The sequence below is a fragment of the Xiphias gladius genome, chromosome 22, assembly GCF_016859285.1.
Source record: "Xiphias gladius isolate SHS-SW01 ecotype Sanya breed wild chromosome 22, ASM1685928v1, whole genome shotgun sequence".
NCBI classification, from domain to species: domain Eukaryota; kingdom Metazoa; phylum Chordata; class Actinopteri; order Istiophoriformes; family Xiphiidae; genus Xiphias; species Xiphias gladius.
The window spans coordinates 14,724,715-14,742,429 of NC_053421.1; the positions used below are offsets into that span (position 1 = coordinate 14,724,715).

A 17,715-nucleotide genomic window follows, 5' to 3' on the forward strand; every position below is an offset into this window, starting at 1 on the left:
TGGCATCAAAATGATGGAAACAACAAACTGGGAGAAACCAAGCAAATTTTATAACAGATTTAATGGTAAAAATAAACACAATCCAAAATTCAGCATAGTTACATAATATAGTATTCAGGAGACTACAGCTGTGCAAACTGTATCAATTCATGACATACAGTCTCCTGCTGCAGTAGTTTTTTTGTTAGATATAAGGTCATGTATTACATACTTTGTAAATAATTATGTGATGAAAAATTACTGTGAATGTCTTTGGCACAAATAATACATATGGGTTAATTTGCATACACAAGTGCATATAAACATACGTATTTAACATTAAGTCCAAATTTTAACTTTTTTGCTGCAATGTGACACTAAATAATACAAATATTTTACATGAGAGTTCTTGGCAAATAACTGGCTCCCACCCACCAAGTTTATACACACAATTTATAAATGAACAGTGGATAGAAGACACCATCCCTTAAACTCAACAAGTATATAAAAAAATACCATCTTGCCAAATATGATATTTTCCATCAAGAGACAATGCAAACGCATAGCTCAATAAATTTGTAAATAGATACAATATATTATTATATATTATATTAATAGCTAGAATAATTGCATATGGTCATACAATTCCTTTAGTACTGACAGAACAGGAGTCAGCCATTTTAAGAAAGAAAAAAAACATAACCTTTTCCACATACATCACGCTAAGATAGAAAAATGAGTTACATTTCTTACAGTAGATTTACTTGAGTAGTGTCACAGCACAGAGTAAATAACAGAAGATTTTGGTCACATGCGTACAGCAGGCTGGACCAAATACTGTATTTCCTTTTGGATTTTTGCACAAGTCTGTTCCAGGAAAGCAATCAGAGAGAAGACTATGCTGCATTCAAATGTTGTTGCACTGCCGTTTGTCTGACAGAAATATGAGTAAATGTAAAGTGAATATGAGTAAATATGAATAGAAAGACTACACAAATATACAAAAAATTGAAATGTTTGATACTGCAATTTTTGTCCATTTGTCCTGCCTTTGAAATACTGGCACCTACTTAAGGCTTATTGGGCAATACTACAATTTTGAGAAATAACATACTGTACACACAGTGCTCAAATATGAACACTAAAACAAATGCGCTACCAAGAATCACATCTGCCCATCTGCTTGTCCGTGTTAAAATAAAGTGGGAGGCATCATTTTTAAGACACTTCAGCACAGACCTATAGTATAGTCACTACACACCCTGATGAAGCTGTAACTACACAATTCTTTTAGCTCACAAGTCTGGATGGATTGGAGCCAGTGTGGGACCCAATGTACGATTTCCAGTGTTGCTGACTCCATAATAAGTGCTCCTCATGAAGCCACAAATGAAAAACTGACTTGTCGAACAGGGGTATGTCCCTGGTAAGTTCCCCTCTCTGTATCAGAGAGGGGAACTTAATGAAAAACCCAGGCCTTGTTAGTATTTTCCAAATCATCCCTAACACTTTATTTGATTCGTGAGATTTTACCCCTCCCTCACACCAAGCTTCTCTCTACCAGCGTGTGAGGCATTAATCTAACACTACAACATTCACAGATCTATTTATAAATTGCAAGACTAAAGTGAAAGCCTTTCAAAACGAAAAAGAGAGGCGGAAAAGAAAACATCATCATTCATGGCGGTCGATTAATTTGCTGCCTTGCAAGAAGGTGTTCACACTGGCTCTTGCCACTTGTTTATTTTTTACTTTGGTTCAGAAGAGGAGGAACAGGTTTTTATCTTCCAATGGCACTGCCTCCTGTCACTCCTAATGGGCCAGGAACAGAAGATGTCAGACAAGTGAATAGGAAAATGAAGAGCACTGGGCTGTCGTAGTGTGGATTAGCATGGTTTGTCTCACTCAAACACCATGTCACACCGACAGCTCCGTTCCACATACAAAAATCAAATGCAAATACAGTTTGACTGCATAACTGGTGGGAATAATTTCTTGTTGTTTCAGGTACTAAAAAGGGGGGAGCTCTGGCTGTGCTAAATTATCCCTTTTAACAAAAGAAGCTTTAAGCCAAATTCACTGGCTTTGATTTGGATTCCTCAAATAGAATCCAATTAGGGGGTTTGAATGTGTTCCAAATGTCCCAGGCTAAATTGTGTGTATGTGGAGTCCAAATGGCTAGGACAAAGACAAAAGTATACAACAGTAAAAAAAAAACCAAAAAAAAAACCACATATTACATACGTATTGATAGGAGGTTGTGCAGGAGTGAGCAATGAACTGAACGGTGAGATGCAAGCTGTTGTGCAAAGAAGTCTAACTGTCCCAAGTCAAAGAGTAGATGATGACATAGCCCACAGTGCATTGCTCCTCTCTTATCTGTGTGTTATAGAACTGTGGTTCCACCAGGAACTAGACGGCCCCTTTGTGTTCCTGCTCTGTAGGCACAGAGTAGACCCTGAAGAGAGAGGGAGGACAACAAGGGGATGGAAGGGTGGGGTGGGGTGTTGGCGAGACAGGGCAAAAGCAAAAGTATGTTATTTTTAAGATATTTTCAAGCTGGTTCCAAGTTTGTTAGCAGAAAGACACAAGCATCCCTGTGTGTCTGTATTCAGGAAACAGAACGGCTGCCTCATGCTGCAGGGCTCTGACAGGTGCACAGTGACTGCATCACCTCGAAACACAGCTCATCCCCAGGTGGGACTTATAAACCTGGCAAGGCACTGTTGATCCAACAAACCAGAGGTTGCTGTATGATTAAGCCTCTTTTCAGCAGAGCGATCAGTCAGCACCAAACACTGCCAGAGCTGACTGCAGCCCCGGGAGGCAGCCAGTAATCCTGTGGAGGAATTTAACCCTTTCAGATTGACTTGGGTGTCTGCTCCATTATGGGCAGTTCTCCTGCTGACTGAAGATCTCTGGAGACTAATTTGAACTCCCTAGCCTCTCTGACCCAACTTGCAGGTTATGTATTATTGCACGCCAGAACAAAAGGAACTGATTACTCTGCAGAAAGCCTTCCTAGAGCTAACTGTTGTTAAATAAGAAAGGTGTGGAGGGGCGGCAAAGTGCGAAGAGAGAACGTCTCTCTGTACAACTGGTTTAGGCTGTTCTGCGGTCTAATTGCTGTTGGCAGATTGTTGTCATGACGCCAGGATCATGTTTGCAGGGTTGTTTTATTCCTGAGTAGAGTCACCTCCTCAGGCCTCAGTTCAAGAGGTAAGCTTTGAAACAGGTTAGGTCCTGTCCCATTCGGTCATACAGACTGTGGCACTTTCTTACGGCTATTGCTTGAGGGCTAAGATGGAGAAGTGGTGAGTGTTAAGTGGTGGCGGTGCAGGGCCTTAGGCTATAATACTAATTGCTGTACAAGTCTAGACGGGCTGAGATGGGTGGATGCTGGTTGCGTTTTGCCACCTGAGTGGGTTTTTTTTCTGTGGTTGTGATGCTGACAATTTGGATGAAGTAGGGAAAACTGGCAAGGTAGCAGAAAGGCTGTTACCGACCAGACTGGTTCTGTTAACTGCAGGCCGACTTAGCAGCAAATGGAACATGCATGTCTTAGTAAGACACAGATACAGTATGTGCATTGGCCATTCAAACAAAATAAATGTGTTCCTCTGGTTGAAAAGGAAGTACATAAAAAAATAAGGCAGCTTACTTCAAACCCAACTAAAAGAATAACAAAAAGAAGAAACATTTACAATCACATATCCACTTTTTTAAGTGAAGAAAAATTGACCTTACCCTTGCTGCCGACTGTGCATGCGGCGTCTTACCAACATTATGGCTGCAAGGGGGAAAGGAAAATGGAAAAAAGGTCAGGGCTACAAAAGCGAAAAATTCATATTTGCTTAGGTATTAACAGGTTTACAAGGTACAGAGGGACTACATTGATTCCAGCCAAGCACCGAAGGGCTTTACAGCAGTGCGTTTGTCAACTGTGGGAATGAAACAACCATTATTTCACATTTCACTACATTATTTCTGAACAAAACAGGGAGTACTTACCGACTACCGCTGCAACTGAAAGAGTCAACACAGTCACAGCTACAACGATAATAATCAGGGTCATCTGATCTAAAAAACAAAACATAAAAGGTTGGCTATATGTGTATTCAACAAACAGTGATAAGTGGGTTAAGTTGATACCAGTGTATGATATTAATGTTATTTATGAATCCTTAACAATTTAATACATTTGCTGTATAATGCTAATTATCATAAAATACTTGACTAACCTGACTTTTCTTCTTCACCTGTAGTTTTATCTACAATTGAAGAACCACGATCATGTTTGCTGTGAACATCTGGAAACCAGACAAGAAAACAAGAGAACAGTTTGCATGAGTTATGCTGATTGCAGGTGTGATGTGTATTTCAACCCCTTGCATTACACTTTATGCAGTACTTCTACTGCATACAGAAGACAACAATAGCACCAAAAGTCTGATCAAGATTTCTGAATGGTCATTGAGCTACATGCCTAAATAAATGTTTGATGGTTTCAGAAGAGGATTGAAGTCATTAAAGGAATAGTTCTACAATTCTGGAAATAAGATTATCTACATTCTTGCTGAGAGTAAGATGAGAAGACTGAAACCATTCTCGTGTCGTGTTGTAAAATACATATGAAGCTAGAGCCAGTAGCCGAATTTAGTTTAGCACAAAGACTGGAAACAGGGTGACAGCTATTCTGGCTCTGTACAAAGGTAACAAAGGCCACCAACCAACACCTCAGCTCATTAATTAACAAATCCGTTCAATCTCTACAAAAAACAAGAACAGTCTGGTAAACAAAAAAAACCCAGTAAAACCACAATGTGCTTTTTTTTTACATTTACTTTTTGTATGGATTAAATAAACAAGATACAACATGCTAATAAGTGAACTTCAAAAGGTGCTAGCGGGTGGATTTTGTTACTTTTGGACAGAGCCAGTTAAGCCGTGACCCTGTTTCCAGTCTTTGTGCTAAGGAGCCTAACCGACTTCTGTTGCTTCATATTTAGCCTACAGACATCAGAGTGGTATTAACCTTCTCAATTAACTCTCAGCATGAAAGTGAGTAATCATATTTCTGGAAATGTTGGACTACTTCTCTAAGTCTTGCAGGTTACCATTTTGACTTGTTTGTTGCTTATGTCATTTAAAATGTACTTGAGGAAAATGACAAACATATATAGAATTTAAGTTTATGTGTATGTGCTTGTGTCTACAGAAAGGGAGAGGGTTGAGGCCTCAGAAGAATCCTAGCTCTTTGCAGAAAGGCTGCTTCCCCAAGAACTGACTGGCTATAGCCCTGTTCTAAAGGGATCTGTAATTCTATCAAATGTCAATCAAAGTGAAGATGAGGAGTGATGGAGAGCGGCTTGTAGAAAGAATGAGAATGCCAATGTTGATTAGCTGACTAGCAGGATGGTGGAGATGTCGGCGTGTTCACTGGCCTTTTGGCAGAATCCACTCGGCCTCTCCAGGGAGCTAATTGATTCCATTCAGGGCTTAATGGTTGGGAGGACGGAAAGCCAACAGGGGCCATGGCCCTTCACACATCTCACAGGACTAGAAAAACCCTATACATAATGTTGACTTAATGACAACAGTTACGGAGGCCATAACCTTCACATACTCTCCTCTCGACTGCTGCCATTACAATTTTTTGTGGGTGTGACGCAGAAGAAACTAGAACATTCTACTGCCCTCCTGTTAACTCTTGGGAACTAAAGTAATAAACTCACCATTTTTCTCATAAAAATCCTCATCATCCACATCTGTAAAATAAGAAGAAATTAGCTGCTTGTGGTACAGAAATGCATGCTTCTCAATTGTGAGCATTTTGGCACATAATAAAAGTGTAAGAATTCTTGTACTGTATAAAAGTCAGGATACAGACAACACATTTAATCTTATATTGATTGAGGGTTTTTTGAAGTCGGTTTATTATAACAAACCTAAATCAAGAAACTACACGCATAGTGTAAACTGACCAAAACTGTGAGTAAATCAAAAAAAACTACAAATAAGGAAGGGAAACCATTAAGTAAGAAATGGGAGAGCTGCAAGTGAGTCATACAAAATCATGCCGCTGCTGTTGCAGTTAAAGTGAGTAGAAATGTCCTGGGAAAGGTTTCTTTTATCCTCGTCCTGCAGACAGCATTATGAATGTACATCACATGTTTTTAAATTATTCTATTTGACATGAAATTCACTAGTTCATGTCAAAAGACATGTCTGGTGTTACCCTTGACGTGCGTTAATTACTTCATACATGGCCTGAAGGACCCACTAAGCTTACCTGAAGTTAAAACACTGATGAAATATTGGTAACTTACATAATAGTAAAAGAAACATGTAGAAACAAGCTTTCGAAACAAATGAACAAAATATGTTCTTTGTTGGCGAGTATGAATGTGATCTCTCAGTTGAGTTAAATAAAATTAGTTTATTTGAGTCAGACATTTTAGCCCTAAATTGACTTCAAGCAGGAACCAGTTACATTCCCTTTTTGATAGCCTTGGATAGCACCATGCCACCTGTACCCAATTGAGTGAAAGGAGTGAAAGACTTCATAAAGTGCTTCCGGTTTTCCTTATTTCATACAAACGATGAATTACATACCATCATCAGCTGATCCTTCTCTCTCTTCTGAAACAGCTGCAAAAAAGGTACAGAGTAAGAATACACTCACATTACAGTTTTCAAAGATTAATATTCCTTACAATTCTGCTCCAGAATGCTGCTTCATTCAGAGGAAGCTTACATGGTACAGATATTTTGGTCTACAGTAAGTCTAATGGTATACTTGAATCTAGTATATTTAGTGGAGTCTATCTGCTGCTCTTTTCTGGTATCTGCTATACCAAGAAAGTGAATCAGTGGGAATTTTGTTGCCAATTTCACTGAGCATGTTTTTTTTTTTTTAATGTTATTCTTACGTCAGCCAACACTTTCTTCCATTGTAGCACCTTCTCTTTTGGGTGGTTGTATAATTAAACATAAGTGCATACATTAATCATTTTGCACAGTGCACATACGCAGGTAGGTGAGAAAAACATGGTGGTGGAGGGTTGCATAAATCCTGATCAGATGTTTATCACCTGAAAGCGCCACAGAGATGAGAACATACCAGTAGTGGCTGGAAGCAGCAGCAGACACAGGAACAGCAATCGCATCATCTTCAAATGCTGTGGGGGGGGGCAAGTTAAAAGTATCTGCTATTAATATTCACAGCCATTGATGTGTGTGAAATCTTGAGGTTTGACTTAGAGATCAATTGTGATAGAAAGCAGATACGCTTAGGCTTGTCTTGCACCTTGAGTTTCAGAATCACATACTGTCATTGGAAAAACTACAAATTTCAAACCAACTACTCTTTGTACTGTTTTAACTGGGTTATAAGTATGCAAGCAAATCTAGACTGTAATCTGTGGAGGGTAGTGGCAAGCGGGTTAGTGAATGACAACATTATTTCCCGTAGTGCTCAGCAGAAAAACTGTTGAGACTTCTGTCATCATTGGCTGGCAACAAGTGTTTATTCAACATTTTCCACTCTCTATGCAAAGCCCAGGTGCCATGTCAGGGCTTGAGGAACAAAGAAGTGTCCAATGATTTCCACTGATAAAACAAAAAGGAATCGAAAAAAATGTTTTTTTTTTTGTTTTGTTTTGTTTTATTGCATCCTGCTAAGCAATATTCTTGTCATGCTAATTGGAAAAGAAAAAGCATAAGCTTGATTTAACCTATCTGCCAACTTTATCTTAATAGAGAAACAACATGATGCATTTACTTTGGCTGTGATTTCTTTTTTTGTCTTGTTGTTCTTAAGGAAAAATGTCACAACTTCCTCATGGCACAGGGTCTAAAACAAACCCCACCTCTGCTCCAATTACTACTGCATAGATGTGAAACGCAGATGTTCTTAGCCTGCCAAACAAAGCCCCAGCTGTATCCAACACAATATGAATGGGGATATTTTTAAAATCGGAAAACATGGGAAAGACCTCTCTTCTGGTTGAGGTCCTGCATGATGGCTCATTGGTCAAATTTAGCCACTGAGGTTGGCATTGGATCAGGAACCAATGGTCACTCATGCAATTTTTGATATTATACACAGATGGAACTCTCCCATTGACCTTTGTGCCAAATGTTATATTGTAAGCGCCTCTTCATTGTTAGCCATACCCATTGTGTCCTTGTTTCCTCCATAGTTAATGACTATGTGAAAAGAACTGAAGTGACCCACATTGTTAAGGTGCAGATTATCAAACAGGGCTCTTAGGGACAGCAGCAAACCTCTAAACACCCACCCTACATCCCCACACTGGATTTACCAATTTACTGTTTCCTATTTATTACTACAATTTAAGGAAGTGGATTATGCTCACTTCATGGTGAGTAGATTCCATTTACCATATTTGGTGAATGGAAATGAAAAAGAAAGAGGCATAGGCATTAAGAATGGAACCAGGACACTACCCAACATCAATTAATTCTTCCAATAAGGTGTTTAGTAGTTTTATGAAAGATCTAGGAATCGGGAATCTGTCCGTAAACTGTAATCTTATCTATAAATGATGGCATGGTTGTTGATGTCTACAAACTTTCATGCAACACAAACGTTCACCCTGTAGGGCCATACAGGAATGATTACAGCCCAAACCATGACAAGATTATCTTCTTGTTAAATTAGCAGAACAGCATCAAGAACGATGGTTGACTATATTGGAAAAAGATGTTAATCACACAACTGAGGCTGACTGGAGAGGGAGTGTAGTGTGGGCTGCTCTGGCCTCCTGAATAGCTTCAGTAAATCTCCAAACACAAATAACCTAAGAAGCTGCAAATAAAATCCCCTTCTATATCCAATTTGCTTTTCAGAGTCCGTTTGGGTGAAATAATAAGATGATCCAATTTGGAAACATTTATCAACCCAATCCACTGCCTCTGTAATAAAATGGCTCCTGATGCTGGTATTATTTTTCAAATTTGGTAATTTATTCTTGTACATTTGAATGCCGATATAATTTGCTCTTTAATATCAGAGCTAGTTTGCAACACATAACCAATGGCATGCTTATAAAGTAGACATGGCAACTGCCTTCTGGCTGGAGATGCAAAGATCATCGACAGTAAATGTAGAAATCTACAAATCATAAAAATGGAGTGCAGTGCTGCAAGAAAGGCATAGACTGTAAAGTTGCTGGAGGGTGGATGTGTCTTGTTTTTGTTCGATTTTCCCCAGTGCTGTTTTCCCACTGACAGGATTAACCCTGAACCTCATACCTGTCTGGTCAGGCCAGCCCAAAGAACAACTAAATCTTGTTTACCAGGTTTAAATTTGAATGATGAACCTTTCCATTCCTTCCAACCCACCCAGTAGAATTTATATCAACATAATACACACACAAACAGAGGTTTATTACATGTACATAAACAGAACTACATGCAGAGACACAGACCACGTCTTTCTTATCAGCTTGCACAGATAGCAACCCTCTGCTCAACCACTGTGCACTTCTGACAACACTTTGACACCAGCGATAGAAATCGCTAACATGCAAAGATATCAGAATTACTGTGGCCTAGAGAGTTAATAGGAAAACAGACACAAGCGGGAAAAATTGAGAGAAAGGAGAGAGAAGATAATAGAGAAAAAAAATGTATGATCATTGTGAAGATGTGTCAACGCTAAAACAGACTTGCTCTAAAAAGAGTTAGCACAACAAGAGAAAAGAGCAAGTGAGGAAGGGAAAATGCACTCAGATCATTTGTTATATATTGCCATTCAATTTTATAAAAGTGATAGCCTATTTCTGCTTCAATGAAGAGAGAAAATATTCTTATTGAAATGTTTACTCAATTTTGCCATCTCTACAGTAGCTGTTTATCTAAAGTGAGATTGATGCAAATCCCTTTTCCCTTTTCACAAACAAAGTAAAAATGAAACTTATGATAAAAACAAAAAAAAGCAAAATTCACAATACCTCAGTTGGTTGCATGCAGCGAACAATCCACCATTGATAAATAATGAGTCTAAAAACTAAGTTGTTGTTTCCAGTACAAATGGTTTGTGGATGACTTGTTGAGCATCAGGCCAATAAAGCCAACAGTGAAAGAACAAGGAGGATATGAGTATGTGTGACAATGACAGCTGCCTGAGAGACACATATCCTGTATTTGCCTGCCTACCTCTCTCTCTCTCTCTCTCTCTCTCTACATGTGTGTGTGCAATAATATAAAACGTGTTAACACACACAAGAAGGAAAAGACTCCATAGGATTCTACAGGACATACAGCACACTGGGCACGTACACCTCAGGTTTACTTTTTAATCAGATGGAGACAAAGCTGTTGTTTTTTGTTCTGTTAACAGCACTATCACGATACCTATCCCGGGACACACACTGAGGGTTTGCACAACCCAATCCATCTGAAATGCAGCCTCATAACTCCTCCAAGAAACAAGTAACACAAAATGTTAGAAAACAAAACAAAAGAAAACAAAAGAAAACAAAGCAGGGGTGATGTGTGAAGCATTCAACAAAGATTTGGTGCCCCTGCTTTACCTCTGACACTCCCTTGGAAAGCAGCTTGATTAACAACAGCAGAACACAACAGCAAAAACACTTCATTTGTTTGCAGACTAATATTCAGGTTGAAAACGCACTCACAAATACACACAACAATCTTATAGGCCACACTCAAACACACACACACACACACACACACACACACACACACACACACAGGAAGTGAGATATGATGTGTTATAGTGTGCCAAGTTTTTTTTTTTTTTAAATTTACTGCACCCTCACTTTCTGTAACCTGCTTCCTTCAGGAAGAAGTCTGTACATTTAAATGGATGAAATCAATATGTCACACTGACTCACTGTATGACAAACAGAACTGCTGTTGTTTAGAGCTGAAATAATCTTTCCATGTGTTACATTCCGAGAAAGTTACTGATAGCTTATGTACAGTTAGGTCAACTTGGTGAGTAAGACAGACAAATTGAGAAAAATTTAAAAAAAAAAAAAAAAAAAATCTATGGAGGAAATAGAGTGACAACGCTGCATTGCAGTGATATGATCACGCTCATTAGCCAACAAAAATGTTTACTGGTAGTAATTTTGTATTACTTTACAGCCGACCATAACACTTAAAATACCGACCAATAACTTACCACTACAAGAGAAATCCAGTTCTATAGCACCTCTATTGAAATTAAGGTTTTAAAATAATATCCTTTAGTCTCTTTCTCCGTCTCTGCCCTTAAACTTGACGCACTCACCAGGACTGCCCCGTCAGTCGACCAGATGAGCCATGGCGGAGCCCAGCTAACTCTTTAACAGGAAAAAGCTCTCTGCTGTAGTGTGGGCCAAGTTCAGAAAAACTCTGTTCTCACCTACAAGGGGATTCACAGAAACCGCATTTTGCGCAGAGCTGCCCCTCGGCGCTTGAGTCTCAGTTGAGTTTTTGCTACTGCGGGAAATACCTCCCCGTGTCTGTACAGCACTGTTTGGGTTCCTGAAAGCAATGAGGTTAAGACGCCGGTTACATACTGATGACAGCTCTGGGCATGAATACGGTAAGGTGCCATCATTTCGGGTAAAACTGAGTAGTGATTCGTGACTTTTTGTTTCAACTGGACCAGAAAATGCAAAAAAAAAAAAAAAAAAGGGGGGGGCCTAACCATTACATTAAAAAGACAAGTGCCACTTGATGTCATGGTAGTTAATGATAGTTCAGATCACGTGGCACTACTGCCTAATTAGTCCACAATTGATGACGTCCACACCGACTGACTGACTGGCTGGCTGATCGCTGCCTTACCAAGCACCACCACCAGGTGTGCCAATTGGTCACCACCACTGGGTTTCGATATTGGCTGTTTTACCATGCAAACAACCTGTAGTTTATCAGTTGTAGGGGAAACAGAATTGATCCATTCATGTAAGTTTTTCTTGTTTAAGTGCAGTAATGCAGTTTGTACTGCTGTTCCAGTGGTGCCCCTGGGGACTTGGTAGGTGTCATGGTTTATAAGTTATTGTTTGTAGGTGCTGGGCTGTAATTAAACTAGATTCAAAGATCGCTCGCATGAATATAGGAGTATAACCTGACTAGTTTTTCAGCATGTTGGTCCTTTCTTTACTCCAGTCTTTCCGTCATCCCTGCTCTTGGTTATTTGCAGCACACTTGCATTAGCATGAGGTCATTCCTCTTTCACCTGCATCTCTCAAGTCTCAACAGTTCAGCTGTCTACCTTGAGAAGTTCTATTTGTCTAGTTTTGAGTGATGAATGGGGTGCGGCTATGTCTCAGCCCTTAGAACAACAAAAGATACTAATCTGTGCACTGTTAAAGGTAATTTTTTTCAATAATTGGTGTCTTGAGAAATCTTCAGTTGCTTTCTTTTTTTTTTTTTTTTTCTGCATCAGGTCAGCATTATTGTATCTGGAAAAGCTGAACCACCACAACCAGTTTGCCTTTTGTTACAAACTCTTGCAGTGACTTAAAATACATGATCCTTTTCTGTTTGTTTCATATTAGCCTTCGCTACTATTTGCAATGTTAAACCATACAGGGTAGGCTTGTGTTAAAGATCAACCTATAATAAGTTATAGAATAGTGGAATGCTGGTAATCCAGAATATAGACTGAAAGGTAAACTTACATTTAAATGGGCTGTTGTTTACAATGGTGTCTGTGATCTGCTGGTATGTTGCTGCTCCCACGCCAAGATCCTTGTTATCATGGAAACTGCCAGAGTGAGTGTGCACGTTTATACAGGTGTACTCAGTCAGGAACTAGGAACTGCGTTCTTCATTGGCTGTTGAGCTAGTTGAAATATGACACCACCTGTCTTATCTGTTACACAAGAAGACTTACTGTGCATACTGGGACACTTACTCCATGTCCAGTGAATAGATGTAATCATTGCGTGCAAGTGTGCTTACTATCGCAAAATCATCAACTACTGTCAGAACTCCATCTTTGTTTGTTAATCATATATAGTTATGTAATCAGTTCACTCTAAATTCACATTTCCTGCAGATGTGATGTGGAAGTGCATTTAAATGTTTAAAGTTGAGTTAAAAAATGAAACTCAATTTTATATTCTCCTTTGCAGACCTGTCTGGGGCCAGTCTTGGTTGGACATTTCTGATGATGTTTTCCCTTCATAATGACCCAACAGCAAATTTTAGCCGTCAAGTAACTTTCATAGCCACTGGTGTTTGGACCTCAGTCACTGTGAAGGTTCTGGATACCAGCTTCAAGCAATGCATCTTCCTCTCTGCTAACCAGTCAAAGACAATTCACCTGCCATTGTCTGTAGGAATGGCCAGTGCTCACTCCTTGTACCTCCTCAGTGTGATGTCTGTGAAGCCTGTCACAGTCCATGCCTCATTCTGCACCTAGATTGGTTGAGACCGCAGCCTCCTTCATGATGTGTCCTCCTGGGGGACCCACTACTATCCCATTACTCCTCACTTCCCTAGTCAGTCTGGACATCAGCGAACATCTTCCTCTTGCCATTGCTGTTTAATGGCAATATATACCCCAGCGGTAGTGTCCCTAAATTGCATATAGGGGTGCTGCAGCGTGTGTACCTCCAGGGCAACACCAGCCTTTCTGGCTCAGAGTTAAATTCCAAAGAAGCTGTAGGTGTTTTGGTGGGCTTTACTTGCTCCAAACACACACCTAGGGATTGTTTGTATGGATTTTTGGAACTGAAATCAGTCTCTCAGTGGAGTTTTGATTACATTATCCTTCCCTTGGTAAACACAGGTATGACTTCCAGTTTCCTTTTGGCAATGGCTACTATCAACTCTGATCTGGACATTACCACCAGCACCGGGCAAAAGAATGTGTCTCTTGTTGGTGGCGTTTTAAGATCATCCCAATTGTGACCTCAGATAAAATCCACATTACTAGTGACAGTCCCCTTCAACTTGTTTACTTCAGACATGACAATGGACAGTAACCGTACCGCCTTCTGTAGAACATATTTGCCAGACTGTACCTCTGTTTGATTCAGGTGATGTGAGTGAGCCAGAAGATAAGTGCTCACACAGGAGATTTAAAGTCTGGTGTTAAATTCTCCCAGAAGGGCAACTTTCCTCAGCTGCCTGATAATGCGGATCAAAGTCCTCCTCAAACAGAGACAGATGTGGGACACTATCTGAGTGCCATGAACAGGCTACATCCAGCCGTGTGTGAGAGAAGTATGTACTGAGGCTTTGCATGTTGAACTGTTGAACATTCGAATGTGTTAATCTGTAACACTTATATGTTTATGTGAACTTTTTTTCTTTTCTTTTTTTTTTTCTTTTTTTTGTTAATTTCAGCTGCAGCTTCTTGTGAAGAGTTACACTGTGGTCACAAATGGAAGTTCTTTATCAAAAATGGAAAACCATTTTGTTCTGTGAAAACTGATATATGCTCTGCATGGGGTGACTCATACTACCACATGTTTGATGGAAGAGATTTTTGCCCTACAGGGAAACTGTAACTAAGCTTTGGTTCACACTACCTGTACAGGTTTAAATGCTTCTGTTCCACTGCAGATTAATATAGCCAGAGGATATTTGAACAATGAAACTTTTTTGTGGTTGTTTTTGTGTGTTCATGTACTACGTTCTTATATTACACTCAATAGATAGATGGACAGAGGAGGAACCTGCCCCTGACCCCGGGAAATCGGTCCCTGAACTTCTATCCGGCGTTGCCTTTGACACTAACTTTGGCCTGGCCCTGCAGTATAACTGGAAGCACCATCTTCGGGTTGAAGTTAGCCCAGTACTGTATGGAGCCTTGTGTGGCTTGTGTGGAAAAATGCTAATCGCAGCTCCCCTAAAGGCACTGCTGAGACTGTGGATTTTAATCTCCCATGGTGGTGAGGAGTGATACAGGCTCCTATATTGAGGATTGCGGTGATGGTGTCTCATGTCCAGTGTGCACTCAAAGCCAAACAAAATCATTCCCTGGCAAAAAAAAGGCAACTCCTTCAGGCTTGTGTGCACTCTGCCACAGAGAAGTGGTGGACGTTTTCAGATTGTCATCCATATGTTAATCCTGAGCCATTTAGTAGTTGTCTAGACAGCCTTTGTGTCAGTGGAGCTGCCTCTGCTATGTGCAAGGTCTTGACAGCCTATGCCAACATTTGCCAGAGGCTTGGGCCCAGAGTCCAAAACTGGAGAACCATTGCCAATGGCTGAGTCTTAATTTTTTTTTCTTTTTTTGTGATTTAAAAACATGGTTTGTTTAAATTTGTTCCTTTCCACAGCTATGGCATGTCCTATGAACAGCTACTATGAGATCTGTGGTTCTGCCCACCCTGCTACCTGTGGTAACCCAGAGGACTGTAATAATTGCACGCTGCCCTGTGTGGAATCATGCCAAAGCAACAGGGTATATATACTGAGTGATGGAAAGTGTGTACCACATAGCAAGTGTGGTTGTCTTCACCAAGGTTCCTACTATCTCCCCATGGAGAGCTTCTGGGTCGATGAGCAGTGCCAGGAGAAATGTGTCTGCCAGCCTAACTCCAAGAAGATTATGTGTGCTCAGTCTCGTTGCCAGAATAGGGAAGTGTGCAAGGTTCTGAATGGAGTCTTGGGCTGTCACATCGGCGGGCCTGGGATGTGCATAGCCATTTCTCACTATACAACCTCTGATGGGCGTAACTTTGATGTCTATGGCAACTGTAGTTACCTACTCACTTCTCACTGTCCCACCTGGGGAGACTTGGAAGACCTTAGTGTGGAGGTGCAGAACCAGATGAATGACGCTCCCAATGTTTCCTTTCGGCATGTTAAAATGGTGGTCTCTGGTTATTCCATTGAGATGTCAAATGACTGGAGCCACAAGGTTGTAGTATGTCCATTTATTTGCCACAGTACTTCCAGACAAACTGTTTTCTCAACTTGCAATGTAAACATTAAACTCCTTTTGTTTCAGGTAAATGGTCTTTTGCATCTCCCATCTGTGTTGAGCCAAGGCAAAGTAAAGCTCTACATGACTGGACTCTCAAAGCACATTGAGACTGACTTTTGCATTGTTGTGACGTACAGCTCTGACGTCCTGACTGTCCAAATGCCAAGGATCTTCTCTGGTAATCTATGTGGACTGTGTAGAAACTTTAATGCTAATCCAGAAGATGACCTGATGACGAATCTGATATCCTTCAGGCCATTAGACATTGGCAAACCAGCTATGAACATGAATGTGTGCCTATGAACACCTCAGCTTGCAATTTACAAGATATGGCTCTTCATCAGGGAAAAGATTTCTGTGGAAGGTTACTGGATAAACGGGCTGTTCCAGAGCTGCCATAAAACAGCTGATCCACAAGATTTCTATGATAACTGTGTGCATGATCTCTGTTATGGTAACCAGACTACCCTGTGTCAAATTCTGTCCAGCTATGTTGCTGTACGTCAAGATATTGGAGCCATAGTGGATGAATGGAGGGCTTCCAACTTTTGTAGTAAGTAACCATAGTGAAATCCTGTTTTCTTTCTAATGTTAAAATAGGAATATAGGAATAGGAATATTTTCAGGGTTTTTTTTTTTTGTTTTTTTTTCCCCCCCTCTTCTTAGATCTCTCCTGTCCACCTCACAGTGAATACCACCTGTGCTCAAATCAGAAGACTGACTGTGTGGAAAATCCTTTAAAAAGTCCTCTGGCAGTAAAATGCAGAGGGCTGTTTCTGCAGACCTGGGTTTTTCCACATTCGTGGCGAATGTGTACTAGACTCTGAGTGTGGCTGCATTTACCGTGGTGTTTACCATGAAATCCATGAGAGCTTCTACCCCGATGAGCACTGTCAGCTGCACTGTGTCTGTGTGGGCCACAACTCAGTCCAATGTACCAGCTACACATGTCCAAATAGAACAAAATGGGCCATCCAAGATGGTCACAGGACATGCCATGCATTGCAACCTGTTAAATGCACAGTCATGGGTGGTAAACACTTCAGGAGCTATTATGGACATAGCTTTGACTTTAATATGGGATACTGCCGTTATGTTCTATCCCAGGTTTGTGATGAAGAAGCTGTACCTCATTGTCAATGAAGTGAACATGTCATTGGAAATGGAGCATTTGGGAAAAGCAAAGGTAAGCAGTTGCACATTTACAAACGCATACTGTTTAGTGTGCCTTGATAGTAACTTTGATGTTTTAATTGTTCAGATTGATGGTGTTCTGTGGGGTCTTCCTGTCCAAATGAATCATGTATCAATACTTCATTCTGGCTTGCTGACTCATGTTGTTGTAGACACTGGGGTGGTTGTTAGTTATGGAGGGCTCACTTTGATACAAGTAGTGATACCTGCCTCCCACAGAAAAATGTGTGGCTCGTGTGGAAAAATCAGTGCTATTTCTACAGATGACAAACTGAGCCTGAATGGCAGCCTTGCAAGTGGTGTTTCTATGTTTGCGTCTTCCTGGTCACTTTCACCACCTGGAACGAACTGCTCTGAAGAATGTGATCTCTGTTCAGTATGCAACTCTACCAGGGCAGCCGAGTTTGCATCTGATAACATCTGTGGCATGCTGCTATCTCCTGCAGGATCATTTAGTGGCTGCCATTCTATTGTGGACCCAGAGCCCTTCTTTCAGAACTATGAGAATGACTTGTGTTTGTCTCATGGGAATGAAGAATTGTTTTGCAGTAGTTTGAAAGAATATACTTTTGCATGCCATGGGGCAGGGGCTGAAGTCAAACCATGGAGAA

At 40.4% G+C, this 17,715-nt stretch overlaps 2 protein-coding genes across 6 annotated transcripts in view; one reads left to right on the forward strand and one right to left on the reverse strand.

The window, feature by feature from the left end:
• Positions 1-28: 28 nt before the first annotated feature.
• si:dkey-262k9.2 lies at positions 29-12,724 on the reverse strand. 5 transcript variants are annotated; one of them, XM_040117129.1, is made up of 8 exons: positions 12,648-12,724; positions 7,103-7,160; positions 6,595-6,630; positions 5,715-5,747; positions 4,221-4,289; positions 3,991-4,059; positions 3,727-3,769; positions 29-2,437 (listed from the first exon to the last, which is right to left on the reverse strand). In XM_040117129.1, the coding sequence occupies exons 2-8, from the start codon at positions 7,149-7,151 to the stop codon at positions 2,392-2,394; spliced, it is 345 nt and encodes a 114-aa protein (XP_039973063.1). In that variant the 5' UTR covers positions 7,152-7,160; positions 12,648-12,724; the 3' UTR covers positions 29-2,391. The 5 variants fall into 5 exon arrangements, with proteins under 5 accessions (XP_039973063.1, XP_039973062.1, XP_039973061.1 ...); XM_040117128.1 differs by lacking the exon at positions 12,648-12,724 and adding an exon at positions 11,381-11,568; XM_040117127.1 differs by lacking the exon at positions 12,648-12,724 and adding an exon at positions 11,267-11,371.
• A 2,538-nt stretch (positions 12,725-15,262) lies between these two features.
• Positions 15,263-17,715, forward strand: part of LOC120783968 (IgGFc-binding protein) — a 29,678-nt gene continuing 27,225 nt past the window's right edge. Inside the window, 3 exon segments of the mRNA XM_040117375.1 lie at positions 15,263-15,844; positions 15,935-16,201; positions 16,731-17,715. Of these exon segments, the coding sequence (XP_039973309.1) occupies positions 15,263-15,844; positions 15,935-16,201; positions 16,731-17,715 (1,834 nt within the window).